General features: G+C 34.3%; 1 protein-coding gene across 1 annotated transcript; it reads right to left on the reverse strand.

The window, feature by feature from the left end:
• Positions 1 to 15,353: 15,353 nt before the first annotated feature.
• LOC119073007 (oxygen-dependent choline dehydrogenase-like) lies at positions 15,354 to 17,847 on the reverse strand. The gene is made up of 9 exons (XM_037178332.1): positions 17,602 to 17,847; positions 17,326 to 17,522; positions 17,064 to 17,265; positions 16,884 to 17,009; positions 16,697 to 16,821; positions 16,432 to 16,602; positions 15,913 to 16,375; positions 15,621 to 15,846; positions 15,354 to 15,556 (listed from the first exon to the last, which is right to left on the reverse strand). The coding sequence occupies exons 1-9, from the start codon at positions 17,750 to 17,752 to the stop codon at positions 15,412 to 15,414; spliced, it is 1,806 nt and encodes a 601-aa protein (XP_037034227.1). The 5' UTR covers positions 17,753 to 17,847; the 3' UTR covers positions 15,354 to 15,411.
• Between the last annotated feature and the right edge of the window lie 1,599 nt (positions 17,848 to 19,446).

Consider the following 19,446-nt stretch of genomic DNA (forward strand, 5'->3'; position numbering starts at 1 on the left):
TTACTAATAAAAAAAAACTATTTTGGACGAGAATTTGGTTCAAATTTATTCTTTTATTACAGCCGGAAAGGTCAACTTTTTTTCAAATGGTCCGCAAATCGTGCGACACAAAACTTCTGAGGTCAAATTTTGATATGTGATGGTGGCTGAGGTCAGCTACTATAATATGTAGTCAGCTCCTCAGAACAATGATGTTTCAGAGATACAGCACTCTTTGAAAGTTGACCATACTTTGACTGATGGCTGGCCATTGGTGGTGAGTGTGGAAGTCAGGATGGGCTCAAATTGTCGGCCGTGGACAGGTCAACAATCCTACAAAGTTTTAACTTTTTGGATTCCTCTTTCCCCAAGATATTGCTAAAAAAAGTGTATTCACCACCCCTTGACATCATATGACATGTACACACATTACACCCAAACTGGATTTTTTTTGTAAAAAATGACAGACGAACGGGTTAGAATTGAACGACGAATCGAATTAGCTATAACTCAATAATATCGGAGATAGCTTGTTTTCCAAGTGGCCGAAAAATTGGCGAATTGACTCTTAAAAGACAGAAAATAATTCTGAAAATTTCTAATATTCTCAAATAAAAGAGTTGTCAGAATATTTGATTATTTTTAAGAATTTAAGAATTTAAGAATTGAAATTACTTCCTGAACCTGGTCAGATTCAAATCAAGTTTTCTTATATCAAGTCCAAGCCAAGTCAAATCTGACCTGTTACAGTACTTGGACCGCATAAGCAAGTCAAATCTGATTACAGTACTTGGACCGCATAAGCAAGTCAAATCAGACCTGTTGCAGCACTTGGACTGTATAAGCAAAACTGGATGTCTACAGTGAGTCAGTATTCTCTTATACAACAACAAAATGCATGTTACACAAACGAATAAAAATGCTTTGTATGAAACACTGTGCCCCACTTTATGTACACGAAGTCCTAGATTTGATTATATCGTGACACAACGATATTAGAAAGGATTAACACATTCAAAATAATTGCGGCTTGTCAACTTTCGGCACCCTGGACTTACTTAAATAGTTGTGGAATGCCTCCAAATAAATTTCTAAAAATCTAGAATTCAGTTTTGGATTTTTATAAATTTATTTGGAGGCATTCCTCGACTATTTAAGTAAAGTCCAGGGTGCCGAAAGTTGGCAAGCCGCAATTAATTTCAAGATGTTAAGATGGCTTTCAGGCATTAAAAAACAAAACAAAATCATTTTTACATACCCCTTTTACCGAGCCTTATAGTCTCGATGTTTCCCGTGGTCTGTGGTTTCTTCCGGCTAAAGTCAACCATTTAATACCTGACATAATGGATAGTGCAAATCGAACTGCATTCGAAATTATTAGTATACAGGTTTCTAAGCAATTCGACACAAACATCCTCAGCAAACAAACTTTCGTTAACTACCATGTAATGTTGGATATTCCAGAATATATAATTGCCTACATTCCCCATTCTATTTTTCTGTGTTTTGTGGCCATAAATTTCAAATCTAAATTAATATTCTTTGTATTATTTTGATAACTTTTTTTTTGGTTTGATATTCGTTGGGTTCTTTTGATTACGCACGATAGGATGATTGATTGCTAAAAATATTTCAATCGATGAACATAATTCGGTATTGTAGTTTACTGATCGAATAATCTTTCAAAAACATTTTTTTTAAATATTTCGTTCATTAAAATCATTTTGATTTAATTCATTTTGGAATGTCCAATGTGTTACAACGTCTCGCTCTCAGCTCAATTTCGATTTGTGATATTTCTTTTAAAATGAAAATTATTTTATTGAAAATAATATGTATGTCAGTTACACAATTCTTCGGTTTGGGATTTAAAGTTAAGGTGCGTCCTGATTTAAATCTCTTATAAATGATTGAGTACATTTTTATTTAATAATAATAAAAGTGTTCGTTCGGTTCGTTTTTTTTCTACTTTCGTCAATATTGCTTATTGCCATTGTTATTCCATTGCCGCGCATTTAATTTAAAAAAAAAAAAATTGTATTGAACTTATATGTGTTTATCTCTGGAAATAATTTTTAAAGTTCAGATGAGTATAGAGAGTAATAAAATGTACAATCAATCCAGTTGTGAGCGCTTTGTCGGCGTGTAGTAATGGTTAAAATTACCATTTAAGTAACAACTTTTCTCAAAAGAATAAAATTCAAATTATTAAAATCTGATTTTGAATGTTTTATTGACAGTCAATCATTCTGATCTTAATTTTGTATTGTGGTATTTAGAATCGGAAAGGTGCTTGGTAAATGGCTTTTATTTGAAAGTTTTGCATTTTCATTGTACAGACTGGTTCCACGATTTAATTAATTCATTTCTTGCTTAACTATTACCAGAATGGTGTCCTTGTTAAATCAAATTAGATTTTAACATCTTCACTGGAACTTTTATATTTTTTATTCAAAAACGTGAGTCGTAAAGTTGACTTTACTGCACGGATCCAAAACTTTACCTCAAGTTTTTGAATAAAATACCTTACTTGCCAATGGTGAAAATGATGGAAATGGTAATTCTTGTATGTTTACCGACCTTGGCTACGCCTCAATCGGCAAATTTCACACAAGAAGTACCATTTCCATCATATAGTTATCTAATCTATTACTTCATTTGATCAGTGTTAGTAAAATCTTTCACATAATCAATTTTAACATACAATTTACTATTTATAAGAACCTCTCACCTGGAGCTGATTGCTTACTTTGTCGCATTTGTCGATAACAAATGACACCATAGCGTCTATGCCTTTATTAGAATCAACGCACTTCGTAGGTTGTTAGATTCCAAAAGTTTTATTTTTTAAATTCTGGAACAACTATTCAAATTGTGGAATTTGTTGTATTCGTTATTGACCTCAAACACTGTAACTTAAACAAATGTAACACTATCCCCTCATTTCCAAATTTCCAAATTTAATCCATGTGAGTAAACATGCGGTTAATATCGACCTGTAAATCTTTTTTTTTTATAATATTACAACCTGTATGATGCAGTACAATCGGTCAACAATATCTAGCTATAAATCTGTATACGAATCAAAAATAATTTGGGCCGATTTCCGTTGGTCTATTAACTTTTTTATTGTCACTGCAGTGAGGAGGATTTTATTAATTTTCAATTGAAAGCATTCTATTCACAATAAAACCCGAGAACTTAATTTGAATTATTTCGGTATTTATCAATAACATCAAAACAGTACATAAGCCTTATAATCTATTGCTTATTTTGTTAAAAGTATCACCTCGTGTTTGAGGCAAAATCTGTTACTTCATTGCTTTTAACACACATTTTTGTAATTGTTGTCGTTAACATATGAAAGCACTTGAGGTTGTGATAATGTAAATTAATCTATACTTTCCATGGTATAGCCTAAAAACTGCCAAATTTGTTGACATTATGGTCAAGATGCACAGATCTAAAGTACAGAAGAAATCAGTTTTTTTTTGTTGTCTTTACGGACTTTAATTCATCATTAAACCAGACCGAGAAGTCGATGTACTGACCAAGTTTTTTTTTTATTATTATAAAAACATAAAATAATTTGTTTACGTTAACCTAAATATGTTTTCCAATCTATTATAGTCAAGCATCACACATCTTGAATGGATATATGGCATATTTCACTCATAATAATAAAAACGCAATGTACAAATGGTGATTTGCTCTCGGCTCACACCAGCGAGATGCTCATAAAATTATTAATTACACTTCTTTGATGAGCGTTCCTACTTTCTTTGTCATTTCAGAAAAATTTCATATTTTATTATTGGAATTGTTACATTGTTCTGCCCATTAATCACTAGAAAATGTCAGAATTTCAATGAGTTTAAATTGTTCCCCAACTTTTATATATTAAGTGTATTTCTAGTTTTGTGTTAATTTGATGGAAGAAGAAGAAGAAGACGAAAAAAAATGAGAATGAAGAGAGCACATATAACTCGTTTTTGCATTTATTTGTTCATTATTATACGGCGAGTGACCATTAATCAAACGTATGTTACATTCATATTAAAACAACAAACGAACAATAATTATTATGATTTTCATTTTCGTTTCGTTTCAATATTCAACATGTAATTATCACATAATATGTTTTTGGATGCTGTTCGTTAAATGAAGTCAAATAAATATCAAAAGGTTAATTATGTTTGATGTTTCAATTTATCATCAAAACTTCATAGACTCGAATGTCGTTATCGATGCTGAAGATGTGTTACGTAAAAAAATATTAAAAATCAACCAAATTCGTGAATAAAAAGGTTCATCGTCTCATTTATACAGATACGCATTCGGTTATCCTAATCAATTTATTTATTAATTAAAAACGCAACGTAATGCACCATTTCTTATATATATATTTATATGAGGGTCTTATGCAACTTAAGACAATATGCTACAGGCGTAGAATGGTAAGATCTTCTGATGTTAATCATTAATCATTTAATGCTTTTATGTGAAAGCAGAGACTGTGTGAATGGCTGAAAGTTTTGTCGGAACATAAATTTTAGTTGTAAATGTTACATTCATCGGAATACTGGCCAATTCCATTGGTACACTTAGCACTACTTTGAACTTTAAAAGACATCAAAGGAAGTATTATAGCTCCTGCTTTGAGACTATTATCCAACACTTTTCTTATACAATATTTTAAACCTCAGAAGGCAATCAGTCAACGCACTTCAGTCAACGTGATCGAAGTGGTCAGCTGCAGCAAGTATTTTATATGAAAATATTTATACAGTGTTTTACAGTTGTGTCACACATTGTCAAGTTTCAGTACTCTATTTAGAGTACAACTCATGCTTGAAGTGCGTTGACTCAGTGCAAAAGTGCCTGAGTTAAGTCAATGACAGTCTATGTGAATTGGCCAACATTTTTCACTTTTTGATGGAGTGGGAGTGGGCCACTATGAAGGAAAATTTCGTTGAGATCTATTGTAGAAAAATTCACGAAAAATGTTAAAAATGTAAAGTTCATCTCACTCAACCTTAGACCACAAATTGGAAGTAATTCTGTACGTAATTTCCTGTCTAAGGTATGATTACTGAGACAGTAAATTACGTACAGACTTACGTAAAATTTGTGGTCCCGGCATAAAATACCACGGCAGAGTAAAATAAACCTGGCAGGAGCGGTTCATTTTCGAAACGTCAAATAAGGAACCTAATACACTGTATGAAAATGAACTCAAATGAACACTGACATAAATTGAAAAATTTTATTCGCAAAAAAATATAGGACTACTAGATTATTCAGTCAAATCAGCGCTCCTGTCTGATTAACTTTACTCTGTCGTGAAAATACGTAATATTTGATAGTGCGAGTTTTTCCCTTAGAGTAATTATAACTAGAGAGGAAATTTGTACGACGAAATGTGGTCCCAACATCAGCTTGCATAAGATACACATTTCGTAAAATTTTCCACCAATTTATGTATGCGTTGACGCTTTTCGCTTTCGATAGTTCAATTTGACATCTGAATTAAGATGGCAAACAGATATACCAATAAACATTTCGTATTTCATGTTGAGACCACATATTTTACGTAATTTTGTTCGAAATTTCCTCTCTAGGTAAAATTACCTCTTAGGTTTTTCCCCACTAAATTGGTGGGCAAATTAGCGCAAATAATTTAAATAGCACTGCTTGTGTCAGCATTTGTTAAATTAAGACAAATAGACAAAAGGACACATGCTGTAGAACAAGGCGTGGGAAGGAGTTGGTCGACAGCATGTTAATAATGATAATGATAATGATAATTGAATTTCAGTGAAAAATAAAATTCGTATGCAAATGAAAATAAACCGTAATCATCTGTTATCTACAGCAACGACAGAAATAAGCGATTAGTTACGGTTAATGTGAAGTCTTAAATAGTAAAATATTGCTTAAACTAATGAAGTAAAAGACTTGTCATGCACTATACGTTACTTTGAACAGCAGAAGTACCAGATTCATGTCGGTCTAAAAGGTTGAGGAGAGATCACGAAACTGTTAATTATAACGACGAAAAATTAGACTTTTGCTGAAATGTTTTACAACCAGGCATGTTAGTTTACTAATTCACATTGATGTAGAGCTAGATCGGTATCGCTATCGCATCAATGATTGGTGTAGAAATCGACTACGAGAATCGTATAAAAATATACTCACCAAGCACATTTGTGATAGCAATCTGGCTTAAGGTGAGTAAGAGATAATACATCTTGACAAGGTTACTACCGTGAACAGCTTAACAACGTAAAAATCACTTTTGAAATACCAACAGCCCATACAACAACGTATACGTACTTAACATCAAAATATTGAATGAGAAATGCAGTCCGATTATATTTGTACAAATCTACAGATAAAACGATATTCGATAAAATCTATTATTTTTATTGTCTAATCCTCTTTTATTCCGAGCGAATAATTCTCTGAATATTTCCAGCGAATTCACTTCGTATAAATTGCAATTGTCTGCCAATGTAGTAAATATTTTCAATGGCAAAACGTTTTTTTTCTTCTGTTTCGTTTTGTTGTTTTTGTATAATACACATCCAACAATATTATAAGCCTGAATGGAAGACATTTTCAAAGAATGTTCGTTATGTATGTAATTATGTTATGTTAGAATGCTATATCGCCACTATCACCATGTTAAATCTATGTTCAACAATCCATTTTTTTTAAAATTTGCAAAACCGATAATTGGATAAAAATAAGTTTTTAGCGTTCCCGTTGAGTAATTTTAATGGCACACCACACATTTAGCGGAGGGAGGAGCTAATAGTTGCTATTATAACTTCTGGAGTTTAGACCTCCTCTATTTTCAGCTGAATCTAAATTAATGAACAGCTGGCTGCAACAAAAAACGATATTAGCTAGTGAAAATTAATAAATTTCATTGGGAGCTCATTTGATTGTGTTGTTGGAATATTTCCATTCCTGTCAGTTGGTCCTATTCCTATAATAACATTTGATTTTCAGAATTCGAATGAACTTTTCGACCAGCAGAGTACCTATCAAATGTGAATACCTCTAAATCAAAAGATATGATTTTACGAACAACTGAACATCTGTTATCGATAACAACAACCAAAATAAACGAGTGTTCTCTATATATTGCAAAACATTTGTTAGAACTAATGAAGTAAAAGATTTTGTACCAAACATTAAAAACTACTTCACCTGTCAGTAATTATCAGAAGTAGCAGATTACACCATCATATGTTTGTAATTCGTAGAAACTTAATATAATATAAACTATATCAATTTTCGCTTTTATGTTATTCTACAACGTCATGTTTGTTTTTCGATTCTGACCAAATATCTTCTCACGTTGGAGCCCAACAAGGCGATCCCAATTCACCCATTTATCGAAATGCTGACTTCAGAACTAAATGTATGGTATACTTAGACGATGGTACTTTGGGTGGTGATCCAGAAACAGTCCTACATGACTTCGAAATTTTGATTGAAGAATGTAGAAAAATTGGTTTAGAAAGAAAAATCCAAGTAAAATGTGAAATTTTCTACTGTGGAATGGAGGACAAAGACATAACGAAGAAATTCGATAATCTTTCACCAGGTATTAAAGTAGTATCAGACGGTCTTGAACTATTAGGTGCAGCAATTACGGAAGAGGCTGAGGAGAGAATCTTCACCAAGATGCACGACGAAATAAAATTTTTAAAATTTTTGTTCGAAAGGCTTCAACAATTGAATCATCGCATAGCATTTTATCTTCTGAAAAATTGCTTCGGAATTCCTAAACTAACTTACTTATTACGAACGACAGCGTGTTTCAAACACGAGCGTCTTCTCAGAAGTTTGGATGAAGATATGAAATCTGCCATGGAATCGATTTTTAATTCAAATTAACGATCAAAAATGGTGATTCATAAGTTCGGTTCAATCGGTTATCGATCTCGTCACCTCGATGTACCCACAATTATCAGATGAGACAATGGTATCCGACTACAGCCGTGCTTTGGAGAAGTGGTTTACTCATTCCGATGAAATTCCGGTCCATGTGTCGAACCAAAGATCTTGGGATAACTTGTTAATTTCTCAAAAGATTGAATCTTTAACTTTCGATTCTCATTTAGATAAAGCAAGATTCTTAGCATCAACGGTAAAGGAATCGAATTCTTGGCTGGCAGCCCTCCCGTCGAAATCAACAGGAACGTTACTTGATAATAACACGTTTCGAATTTCAATCGCATGGAGAACCGGTACAGACATTTGTAGTCGTCATAAGTGAGTATGCGGTGAATTTGTAAGCGAAGATGGAACCGATGGATTAAGGTGTCTTTATAGTGCAGGCAGGATTCCTCGTCATTCTGAATTTAATAATATAATGCATCATATTGGGTCACATTGATACCATGGTGTAATGGTCAGGTGTTGGTCTGGGATGCAACATGTTCCGACACCTTAGCTCCATCATACATAGGTTTTAGTTCAAAAAAGGCTGGTTCAGTCGCGAGAAACAGAAGCAGCAGATGTCAAATTGAACCGTTACAAAGAGCTTTCCGACCAAGGTTATTTCATTTTACCATTCGCAGTAGAGGTCCTTGGTGCGAGGAAGCTGTTCGGTTCGTGGATATTCTTTGCAATTTGATCTCTGAAAGAACTGGTGAAACAAGATGTAAGGCTTATTTGAAGCAAAGAATACCTATTGCTTTACAGCGTTCAAATGCAGCTTGCGTTATGGGTACGTTTAGAGAAGATGAATTCTGATTTCATGGTTTGTTGAATTTTTCCTTAGTTAAATTTTGGAAATAATGGGAAAATGTTTTCCAGCAAATGGTTCGTGGTCGGTAAAATTGACCATTTTGTGACTTATCTTATTTTCAAAACTTGCAGAACATTCTTAGTAGATATTGAAATAAACTTCTTCACCGAACACCTTTCATAATTCTTTTAATAATTTTCCTAGCAAACTGTTTATTTGTGTAAAACACCGTTTCTCAGCAGATAATTCCCAGCGTCGAGTCATCACAGTTATGTACATCGTTGTGTATTAATCAAATATACTGGTAATAAACCCAAAGCCAATAAAACAAAATTGCAAAATAAATTATTGAAAACGTTCATCGGAAACCTATGAATTTCGACGAAACGAAAATGTGCTTGATCATCACCAAACCAATCGGTTAAATACGTTTCCACTCCCGGAAACCAGACACCTCAACTATGCTCTCACATGGTATGGAGTGTGTTATAATCAGATATGTATTTATAGGTGCCAGAGATAAACAATCATAATTTTTTAATAATAAAATAATTGTCAATTTGAAAATAAAAAATTATTTAAATTCATCAATTTAATTTAATAAAATTGAAATACCTCTCTAGATACACACACACTGTGTGTTGTGTGTTATCCAATCAATATATATATAAATATATACAACATGCCTATATGATTATCGATGGACATCCAAAAGTGGTCATGCAACCCTTTTTTTTATTTATAAAATCTTGTTTTGACTAATGACTTTATTCAATCTTGATAAAAAAAACACATTTTGAATTATTGACGATATTTTTTTTTTAATTTATCACCTTTGCCAACGTATATCCATCAATATATGAGGTGTGAAGCGGGAGATGAAGGCGGCCAGTTAATTGGCTGGTATGTTCAAAGTCAATCAAAATACTTTTTATTCAAAATTAACAAAAGAAATATGATTTATTTAAGTAATTTATATAAATCAGAATAGTACATTTTCTACCTTGGTGTATATTTCGAGAATAACTTCGTATGTACAATTGTATATAACGAGCGCCAGCGAGTGTATATACAATTGTACATAAGAAGTGATTCGAGAAATATACACCAAGGTAGAACAATGTTTTATCTCCTGCAAGCTGATATTTCATACATTAGCGAAATAACCACAAAAATTTGGATTTAAAATTAATTAATTAAGCATGTTGTTTTAAAACGCATTCACAACAAAAAAAACATCATACAGAGAATCCTTTATTTACTTACTCACACACATATACTATCCACCTCAACATTTCGTTCAAATCACATCATTCCGACTACTCTGATCATTTGATCGATGTAGAAGTGACTAACGAACCACTACCGACACCAATTGCATCGCGTTATGTGATTTGTTGGCGTAGTGGTCAGCATGTTTGGTTGATATGCTGCTGGTCCCGTGTTCGCTTCCGCCGTTCGGCGATTTTTTTTTTCAAATATGTAGATGGAAAGTAAATTTACCCTAGGTGGGTTATGTGTGAATTATCCAATCGTATAGGCTGTGGTTATGTATGTGTTTGTGTTTATATGCAGAAACGCGTAATGTATGAAATATCAGCTTGCAGGAGATAAATGTATTTATATCAATGTGCTGTCCATCATATAGAGATGAAGATGAAAAAAAAAATTGAGTAAAAATTCTAATACATGATCTCCTGTTGTATACACACATTGGATGGATGTTCGATGTGGTTCATCTATACTGTTTTTTGTTTTGTTTTGTTTAATTCTCTTAAAGCTCAACAGAATTTTCGTTCGTACAGTCAGCCGGTCGAGGTTAAATCTTTTTGAAAATTAGTACTTAGGCCGATATGAATTATGACGAAATAAATATCAAATCGATTGTATTATTGTTGTTTCGTTTCGAAACAGTTATGCTCATTTTTTTCCCGTCTATAAATTCGTGTTTTACAAAACTACATAGATGTACCGTATCGATGATCAATAACTGGGGAAAATATTATGTTTTTATGAAAAGAATATATTGTAAAATATTTCACAAGCAATATAATGCATTTGCTGGTCTATACACTGTACGTGTGTACTTATGAACACTATACAATATACCAGTCTGATAATTTTGATAAATCTAAAAAATAATTTAATTTAAAAAAAAAAACGTTCAACAATATCCTATAAACTATATTCGCCTACAAACACGTTGGCATTTCCAGAGTAAATGATAGTTAATCGAAAATGAACACGTTTGTTGGCTGAACCAGCAACATTCACATTCCATGACAAACAAAATTTCGACGACATGGAATGGGTGTTAGCATGAAAATTGTGCAGCTCCTCGCTAAAGGTAACTACAGGTTTTTTGGTGGGTAATGTTTTCTGAAATAAATTAAATATTCGAAGGGGTGGAACCCCTGACCTATTTTCTATGGTTGTTGTATATGGAAATCGGTGATGAATGATTGAGTTTTTATCTTAAGGTTATCAACTGATTCTCTAAAGACTTGATATTCATAAGCAAGAAATGGTTTCCAACACGTCGTCACCAGACTCGTCGGCAGTCAATTATAATGAATCACCAGTAACGTCATTGAGAATACGATATTCATCTGTTTTCGATAACGACGACAAAACGAGCGATAGGCTTAGGTTGACTATCTTATTTAGAGTAACATCTATGTTTAACAAATGAAGTAATAGTTATTTGTGTATCTAAAATCAATCGTCCAAAACAGATACTCAAAAAAATTTTCATGTAAGGGGTCGAAAACCCGAGAAAAATCTCGAAACTCCCTCATTTTCGGCCCCGACACATGAAAAAGATTTTGCATCAAGCCTAAGAGAATTTATATTTAAAGCTGTGTGTTTGCAAAAACCACAAAAACGATTAATTATACGGTCAGACGAACGCAACTGGAGCATAACAGCCATTCCAAGGATACCTTCCTTTTAGGAATACCTTACCTAGTCATCGGTTATTGAAAAATACAACTAACATGAAAGCGATGTACTCTGATTAGTGTTCTGTCCTATATCAAAACGTGAGTTTAAACAATGGAAGCTAAAAGTTATGTATCAAATAATTTAGATGTTATCAAGAGAAGTAACAGACTTACATAATGTTTCTTATACCTGATTTCAAGTAGTCAAAATCAGAAACATCAGTTTCTGCAAAGACAGCATGTGTTAAAATGTACTTGAAGTAATAGATTTGTTTGTGTGTGCAGTATGAGATTAAAATTTTCGGCTGTAGATTAATATCTTGATTCCAGAGCTTATTATTATTATTAAAGCATGAACAAACTTTTATTTTTAGGCTCTTACAGACGCAAAATTCGCTTCTTTTATGGCCCAAATAGAAGGTCGAACATTCGACAAAGACAGAAAAGTTGATCGACTTCACAAAAAGTTTCTTAATTTCAAACAAAATGTTTATTCTATTTGACCAACCACTTTTAATCCCACTGGACCGTAATCTGTACCACTATTCCTCAATTCAACGTTACATTGGTTTATTTATCAAAACTTCACCATGTCAGACCTAAACTGATTTATTTGATCTAAAACTCGCTTGAAACTTAAAATTATGTGAGTGTAAAATGCGTGATGTAGAAGAACCCGTCAACGCTGACACGAATCCCACCAAAAAAACGGTCTTTGTTTTTAGAAAATAAAAAGCGATCGCCTTTCAACAAATTGTTTCGCTCATAGAGTACATTTACTATTCATTTGCACCTGATTGCACCCTACAAGACCATATATATAAAAATCGAACGCGCATAACATTAAAACTTTACGCGGCCATAAAGAGAGGTGTTCTATTCCAAATTTGGACTAAGTGTTTTCCAATTTCGTTATGTCAATACTCATCATCATCACTCACTCATCAAAAATACATTGATGCTTGAAAAATCATCCAAAAATGAAAAGTATAATGACCCCAATCCCAATACGTTTTTTTTTCTTCTACTTCTTACAATATAAATACAAGAAGAATCTTTTTTTTCTTCCTCTTTACAGAATAATAAATACCTACTTACACAAGATATTCAATTAACACATCGATCGATGAGTAAGTGTAGTGTAAAGAAAGATTTAAAAATCTCTTTTTTTACCGAAACGAAGGTGTGAAACTGTAGTTTAGTGGTTCTGGTTACTTTGGCGTCGTTAAAAAAGATTCAAGTCTAGGCGACGACCGTGATATTGGACATTTGAATAAACATAATAAAAATCAACTTCAATTCAATGTCTGTTTGGGAAATATTTTCTTTATGATTATGTACAGATTCCCGGCTCTGAGTTGTGTCTTTGTCTTCCACATTATTTTTATTGCACCGAAGGCAAATTCAATTTTGTACTGAAATAATTCGTCCGAAAACTAATAGGAGAAACAAAAGATTTCTTTTCTTTGAAAATTCTTTCTTTTTTTAATGGCCACAAAAGACAATAGTCGAATCGGAATTTATGTTTCACTCTGGCAGCGTATTTTCGTTCAAACGATTTAGGAAATTGCTGAAAACAGCAGAACGGACATTGAAATTTGGAATTCGAAAAATGTTTCGCTACAGAAACAGAATTCACATTCGAAAAGTTACTGAATCAAATGGAGTTTATTTGAACGGTTCACATGAGCCTTCTCAATCTAATAGCTGTTTTCCATAAAAGTATTGGAAGAGAAGAATATTTCGCATTTGATGTGAGGCTAATAGTACGAATCGAGCGGTAATTTGGCAACCTAATTCGTCAGTGGAAATATCCATTTCACGTTATCGAATAAGATTGCAATATACATGCTGACCAAAGTCAAAGTACCTAACCGAAATCAGAGATGATAAAGCGTCATTGTTGTCCCCTTTTCTAAAATTTTAAAGTACTTCTCCCGTGTGAAAATATGAATCATTGAGCTTTTCAGTTATATTTAATGTCTCCTGCTGAAATTCGCTAGAATTTTCACTAATAAATCAGAGCATAACTTACCAACCATAATTTTGCTCAGTTACATATACTAACTATAGTCGCAGCTTTTATCGATACAAATAATGACAGAGCAAATAATCTGTCCTACTGATTTATGTATTACATGATGACAATACACTCTCTATCAAACAAACTCCGTTTTGACGCTGTCAAAATACCACCTTATTTCGTTAATTGTAGAATCATGCACTGTTGACCAATTTCTGACTTAACATGTAAAATGTAACTTGTTGTAACTTGTAGCAATTATTTCCCTCCAGTGCGGGCTCCAAATCGTTCGATCCTTATCCCAGTTACATAAAGTGTACTGTTTCGGTGATAATTATTTTTCAACTCAATTTACATGTTTGCGGGTCGAAAATTGTTCTTTTTATCGAATTTTCTTCGCCCAAAGCATGTAATAGTTATTTATGCAACCGCTTAAATGCTTTTTCAGGCACTAGATGTGACTAGCCGCAGGCCGAGTGTGACAATACACATCGTGTGCCTAAAAAATGATTTATCACCGAGTTGCATACAACGTTTTTCTCAATAAAGGCAACGAAAGTTTCCCGTTTCGTCACTGAGTTGAGAAAAGTCAATTTCAAAACGGCGTAGGGTAATTTGGCAAACTGTGCTGAAATATCGCATTTTTCAACTGAGTAAAAGGTGAACTCGCACATGATTTGTCGATTCCAAAATTTTGTAAAAGGAGTCATAAAGTCGATGGCTAAAAAACATTTGCAGCAATAAACTTGCGTGTGAGAGTTCACCTTTTACGTAGTTGTAGTTTAAAAGTGCGTGTGCCAGATTCCCCGATACATACAAAACTGGGCATAAAAGTTGAAAAGTCTCGTTTTTATGTGTTTACTGACCTCGGATCAACAAAATTCTACTTTTCAACTTTTTATCCGTTGACGCGTAATAGTAATTTATGCAACAAGTTCCGAAAAGATGTTGTTTTCGTCACTAAATGTGGTGTTATCAAACGAGCGGAGCGAGGTACATTTTGTTTATTCGCTCATTTCATTCAAAATTATATTTGTGCGTCACATTGACAAAGTTTGTGAAATTGCCGTAATTGAGCTAGATACTATCAATCATGTATCCTCGATAAAATCGGTCGCAATTGTCTATTAGTCTCCGAGTAATCGTGTGGGATGTTACGAAATTGACAACTTCAAATTTAATTTAAAGTCATTTCACGTTCTACAAATATCATTAACACTCATAGTCATTGACCTCTCCCGAAAATATTTCATTCAAAAAATTTCCTCGTCAATTTTCTATTGATTAATGAAAGTTTTTCTTCAAAACGTGGAGTAGGTAAGTTTTCCTTCGTAATTGTTACGGACAATTTCTTCGTCACCTTCATGTGAGAATTTGCATTGGATAAAAGTCAGACAAGGTTTTGAAGGTTTTGATTGTTCCGCGGACTTTTGTGCCCTCGTTGTCAATTTTAGGAGTATGTCATGAAGAAGCGATATGATGAAATCAGGCAGACCCGATTACGGCTTTTACTTTCCTCCCGAATTTCCTTTTATGGGCCCATTTTCGACTAAATGTTGCCTGCAAGGATCAAACTCTGTACTCTGTAATGCTGACACGACGTCATTCGGCATTTTTGATTCTCTAAGTTTCAACCAATTTTTATTTTTTATCAATCACAAAATACACGCCGTCCATCTCGTACATCATCACGCCAATCATTTTCTGCTGCATGCATATGCATCTAGAATGAGTTGAGAGGTTTTTTCTGCAATCATCATGGTTGGTGCATTTGTGTTTGCATTCGTCACTCTCGTCATCACACTAGCATCGACGATGCGCAATCGTTGAATGCCGCGAACTCTGTGAAAATGAACGCAATTTATCTTTGTTGAAGTGATAACCGAAGAAATTTCAATTTTTTTACCGAAGTTTGGAGTCGACAACTGCATTGGGATCTGTGGATTTTCCCATTGAACAAGTGCCGGTCGGATGCCAATACGGAACTCCTCTTTGGGCAATGTAACATTCCCAATATTTTGCCGATCGAAACACTAAATGGGAACATTTATCGGGCGTTGTGTCCGTACATACTATGTCCATCTTCTTGAATTGTGTCGTGTTCGTCACAATCTTAAAGGCCAATTCAATGGCTGCAACAACGATGAATGTAATTAAAGAAGTGTTGGCGTGAGCCAGAATCAAAGGGAATTTTCTACCTTCAACCACCACTTGCACATCACTAGGCACTGAAAATAGGCGAGGATCGATCACAGCCAATTTCAATGTGTCTCGTTCGCCATTCAAGTACGCAGTAGTATTGAATCCGATCTCACCATTCGATTTCATTCGGCAACCAGTTGCATGCATATACAAATCGACACTTTGAGGGAATCCTACACTTGCGGTGGCCTTATTTTGAACCAAAGTCAGTTGAATGTCTGGCCAATTGGGCTCGCCATCTGCTTTTGCAATGGATGAGACAACATAGGCTTGACCGGCATTCCAATTAGTCAAAAAGCCCGTTCCTCCAAAATATTTTTGCAGTTCCGTTTCCACATCGTCCTCGTCTAATGCCTCCAAAAATGCTTTATTCGGCTTGTTTGCTGTGAAATGTAAAGCTACGTCACCGTGTTCTTGAAAATTCTTTCCTACGCCCATTAAGTCACTGATAACGGGAATCTGAAATGGGATTTGGATTTAAACTTAAAACAGAAGGAAGGTGAAGGGTGAGCTACCTTGGCTTCTACTAACACTTTTTTGGGTCCTACACCTGACTTCATGAGCAACATTGGCGAGCCGATCGTTCCAGCACTTATAATCACTTCCTTAGTTGCATGTGCAATTTGGACCATTCCGTGTCGTCGGTAGAGAACACCATATGCCACTTTGTTTGAATCGATGAGTACCTAGATTACGAGTCATTGGTTGGACGTTAAAGCGACTCAACATGAAGGTTTAGGCTGTACATAAACTACAGTTCGATTAAAATCCAAATTTTACCTGTTCAACATCGGAATATGTTAAGACTGTCAACGTCTTCCGCGAATCTTCAAATGGTTTAACAAACGATTTGTAGGCAGTTTGCCGTTGGCCGTTTACGATTGTCCATACAATAGGAGTGAAGCCTACGGCTCACGCCAATATTTTATCGTTTCATTTTCAAAATTATCTGCAAAATCAGTCTCACTTTCTCTTTGATATCCATTGCAATCGTCAACGGGGTAATTGAGTTCCTTAGCGGCTTGGAACCATGCCGATTGAATCGGTTGTATTTGTGACTCAACAGTGAATGGTCCTCGATCGCCGTACAGGTCTGTAAATCTGGAGTTCGTAAAACCGTAGAATGAATTGGAATTGTAATTTCAACCTTTTCGTTTCGTTTCATTGACTAATGTGCCGATATATCGTTCCATATTTTTAAAATGTTTCAAAACATTTTTATAGGTCCAACTGTCGTCACCAGTAATCTTAGCGAAATTGTCAAAGTCATGTGGCGATCCTCTGTTGTACACATTTCCATTGTGAGATCCACAACCGCCAAGCATTCGACCGACGATATAACTTAGTATCTGAAGCAAAATTATTTTTATTTAGTGGAGATGCGGGAAATTAACATTTCATGTTCCTACTCCACCGGTCTCAAGACCACAATGAGTCTGCGGAACTGTGGAATATATGTAATTTATTGCTGGATGGCGTGCTACATTTGCCGTCAGAAATTGGTTATCGGTGGCGGGAACCGGAACGCCTCCCTTTTCCAATAGCAGAACATTAAACTTTTCAGAAAGTCTTCCAGCAATGACTGACCCGGCCGATCCTCCTCCAACTGTATTTAAAAACAAAAATTCTGAATAGTAAACCCTGATCATCCCTGCAGGTACATATCTGCCATAATAAATGCTCACCGACAATGAAGTCATACGTGGTGATTCTTGGAAAATTTAGATCACCATCCAGTGTCGAAAGCGTTTTGCTATAGTCTTTTGCTTTGTCGTAATCAGCAAAATTGTGAATCAATGCAGTGATCGATGCCAATATGATAGGCAATAGATTCATTTTTGTATTTCGTTTCTATAAAAATTCTTTTAAACCAAATCTTCCCAGTAACTTCACCGATTTAAATGTCTCTTAACAAAAGTAATGAAATTTCAACCGCGAGATATGGAATTGATCTGAAGAAGAATTTAAACTGCTCGGCAATTTATATATCATTCAAAAGCAAGCGAAGTCAATAACCGTAATAACCCGGACGACGCGACACAAGAAACACACCTTTTTTAATGCATTTTCTTTTTTCATGTTTCAGGTGAAAAGCCTACATAAAACACTTGGTTAAACAGCAAAAAAAAATTGTCACTTTAATCTTTGAACAGTTGCAAATGGTGACTCCTCCAAAAATAAAAGTCAGTTGCAAATATAGACTGGTCATTAACAAAGTGCTTTGTCATTAACCAAAATTGCTATTTACGATAATAGTAGATTACGTGTCCCAAATTCCCAAATTTTTATATTGACTAGTAGAATTGACTAGCCAAAGGAGTAGTTTTGGACGATGCAAGTATGCTATTTTACTCGTTAAATAATTGAAATATCCACGGAAAAAATGAAAAGTAATTGATGAGATGCTGAATCCCTAAACTAGTCAAGTTAACCTTTTAGAAACGGCAAACGTATCGCAACAAAATCGGCTACCTTATTTGTGTAGACTATCCCCTTGTATTTGATGTAAAGTCTTTATTTCTCTATGGCAAATTCCGTTTTGTACTGAAATAATTCGGCCGAAAACTTATAGTAGAAACAAAAGATTTCTTTTCTTTGAAATTTCCTTTTTTTAATTGCCACAAAAGACAATAGTCGAATCGGGATTTTCATTCAAACGATTTAGGAAATTGCTGAAAACAGCAAAAAGGACATTGAAAATTGGAATTCGAAAAATTTTTCGCTAAAGAAACAGAATTCACATTCGACAAGTTACTGAATCAAATGGAGATTATACGAACCGAGCGGTAATTTGGCACCCTAATTCGTGAGTGGAAAAATCTATTTCACGTTGTTGAATAAGGTTTTAATATCCATCATGCTGACCGAAATTCTTAAAACCGAAATCAGTGATAACACGTCATTATTCTCACCTTTTCTTCGCTGTTATCAATGTCACATTTTAAAGTAGCTCTCTCGTGTGAATCATTGAGCTTTCGTTTGTTTCCAGTTATGTTTTATGTATTGCATGATGACAATACTCTCTCTCTCTCTAGCAAACAAACTTCGTTTTGACGCTGTCAAAATACTTCCTTATTTCGTTGATTGTAGAATCTTATCTTATTTTTACCACCTTAATAAATGTAGTTAGGTCTCTGCAGGGTATTTGTGATGACAATGTAAATTAATAGGAATGTGCTACAAATCCTTCGATCCCAGTTGTATCGAGTTTACTATTCATATAATTCGTCCACAGCTACAAAACTCGGGACAAAAGCTGAAAAGTCCTACCTACGAAATTGGTAATGCCAACAGCAGATGAGTATGGCAAAACAATGTGTTCGTAGCACATCATTTAGATAGACTATCGAGCCAGTTTTTTTTTAAAACTTTGATGTCGAAGTAGCCAACAATTCTAAATTTTGTATCCACCAAGCAAAACAACCGGAAGATCCGTAATTAAATTTTGTATTACCACAGGATCCTTTATACAATGCAAAAATGGCACATGCAAAACATCTATCGAACTAGTGCGAAAAGGGCATATGAGG

Source organism: Bradysia coprophila (genome assembly GCF_014529535.1).
Source record: "Bradysia coprophila strain Holo2 chromosome IV unlocalized genomic scaffold, BU_Bcop_v1 contig_84, whole genome shotgun sequence".
NCBI classification, from domain to species: Eukaryota; Metazoa; Arthropoda; class Insecta; order Diptera; family Sciaridae; genus Bradysia; species Bradysia coprophila.

Bases quoted from the DNA above. Each gene is read 5' to 3' on its own strand.
- LOC119073007 (XM_037178332.1), bottom strand. From the start codon at position 17,752: ATGAATCTATTGCCTATCATATTGGCATCGATCACTGCATTGATTCAC. The intron at 17,010-17,063 runs GTTGAAATTACA...CCAGATTTACAG, and splicing joins CAATGAAACGAAACGAAAAG to ACCTGTACGGCGATCGAGGA. The intron at 16,603-16,696 runs GTAAAATTTGGA...CTCGTAATCTAG, and splicing joins CATATTCCGATGTTGAACAG to GTACTCATCGATTCAAACAA.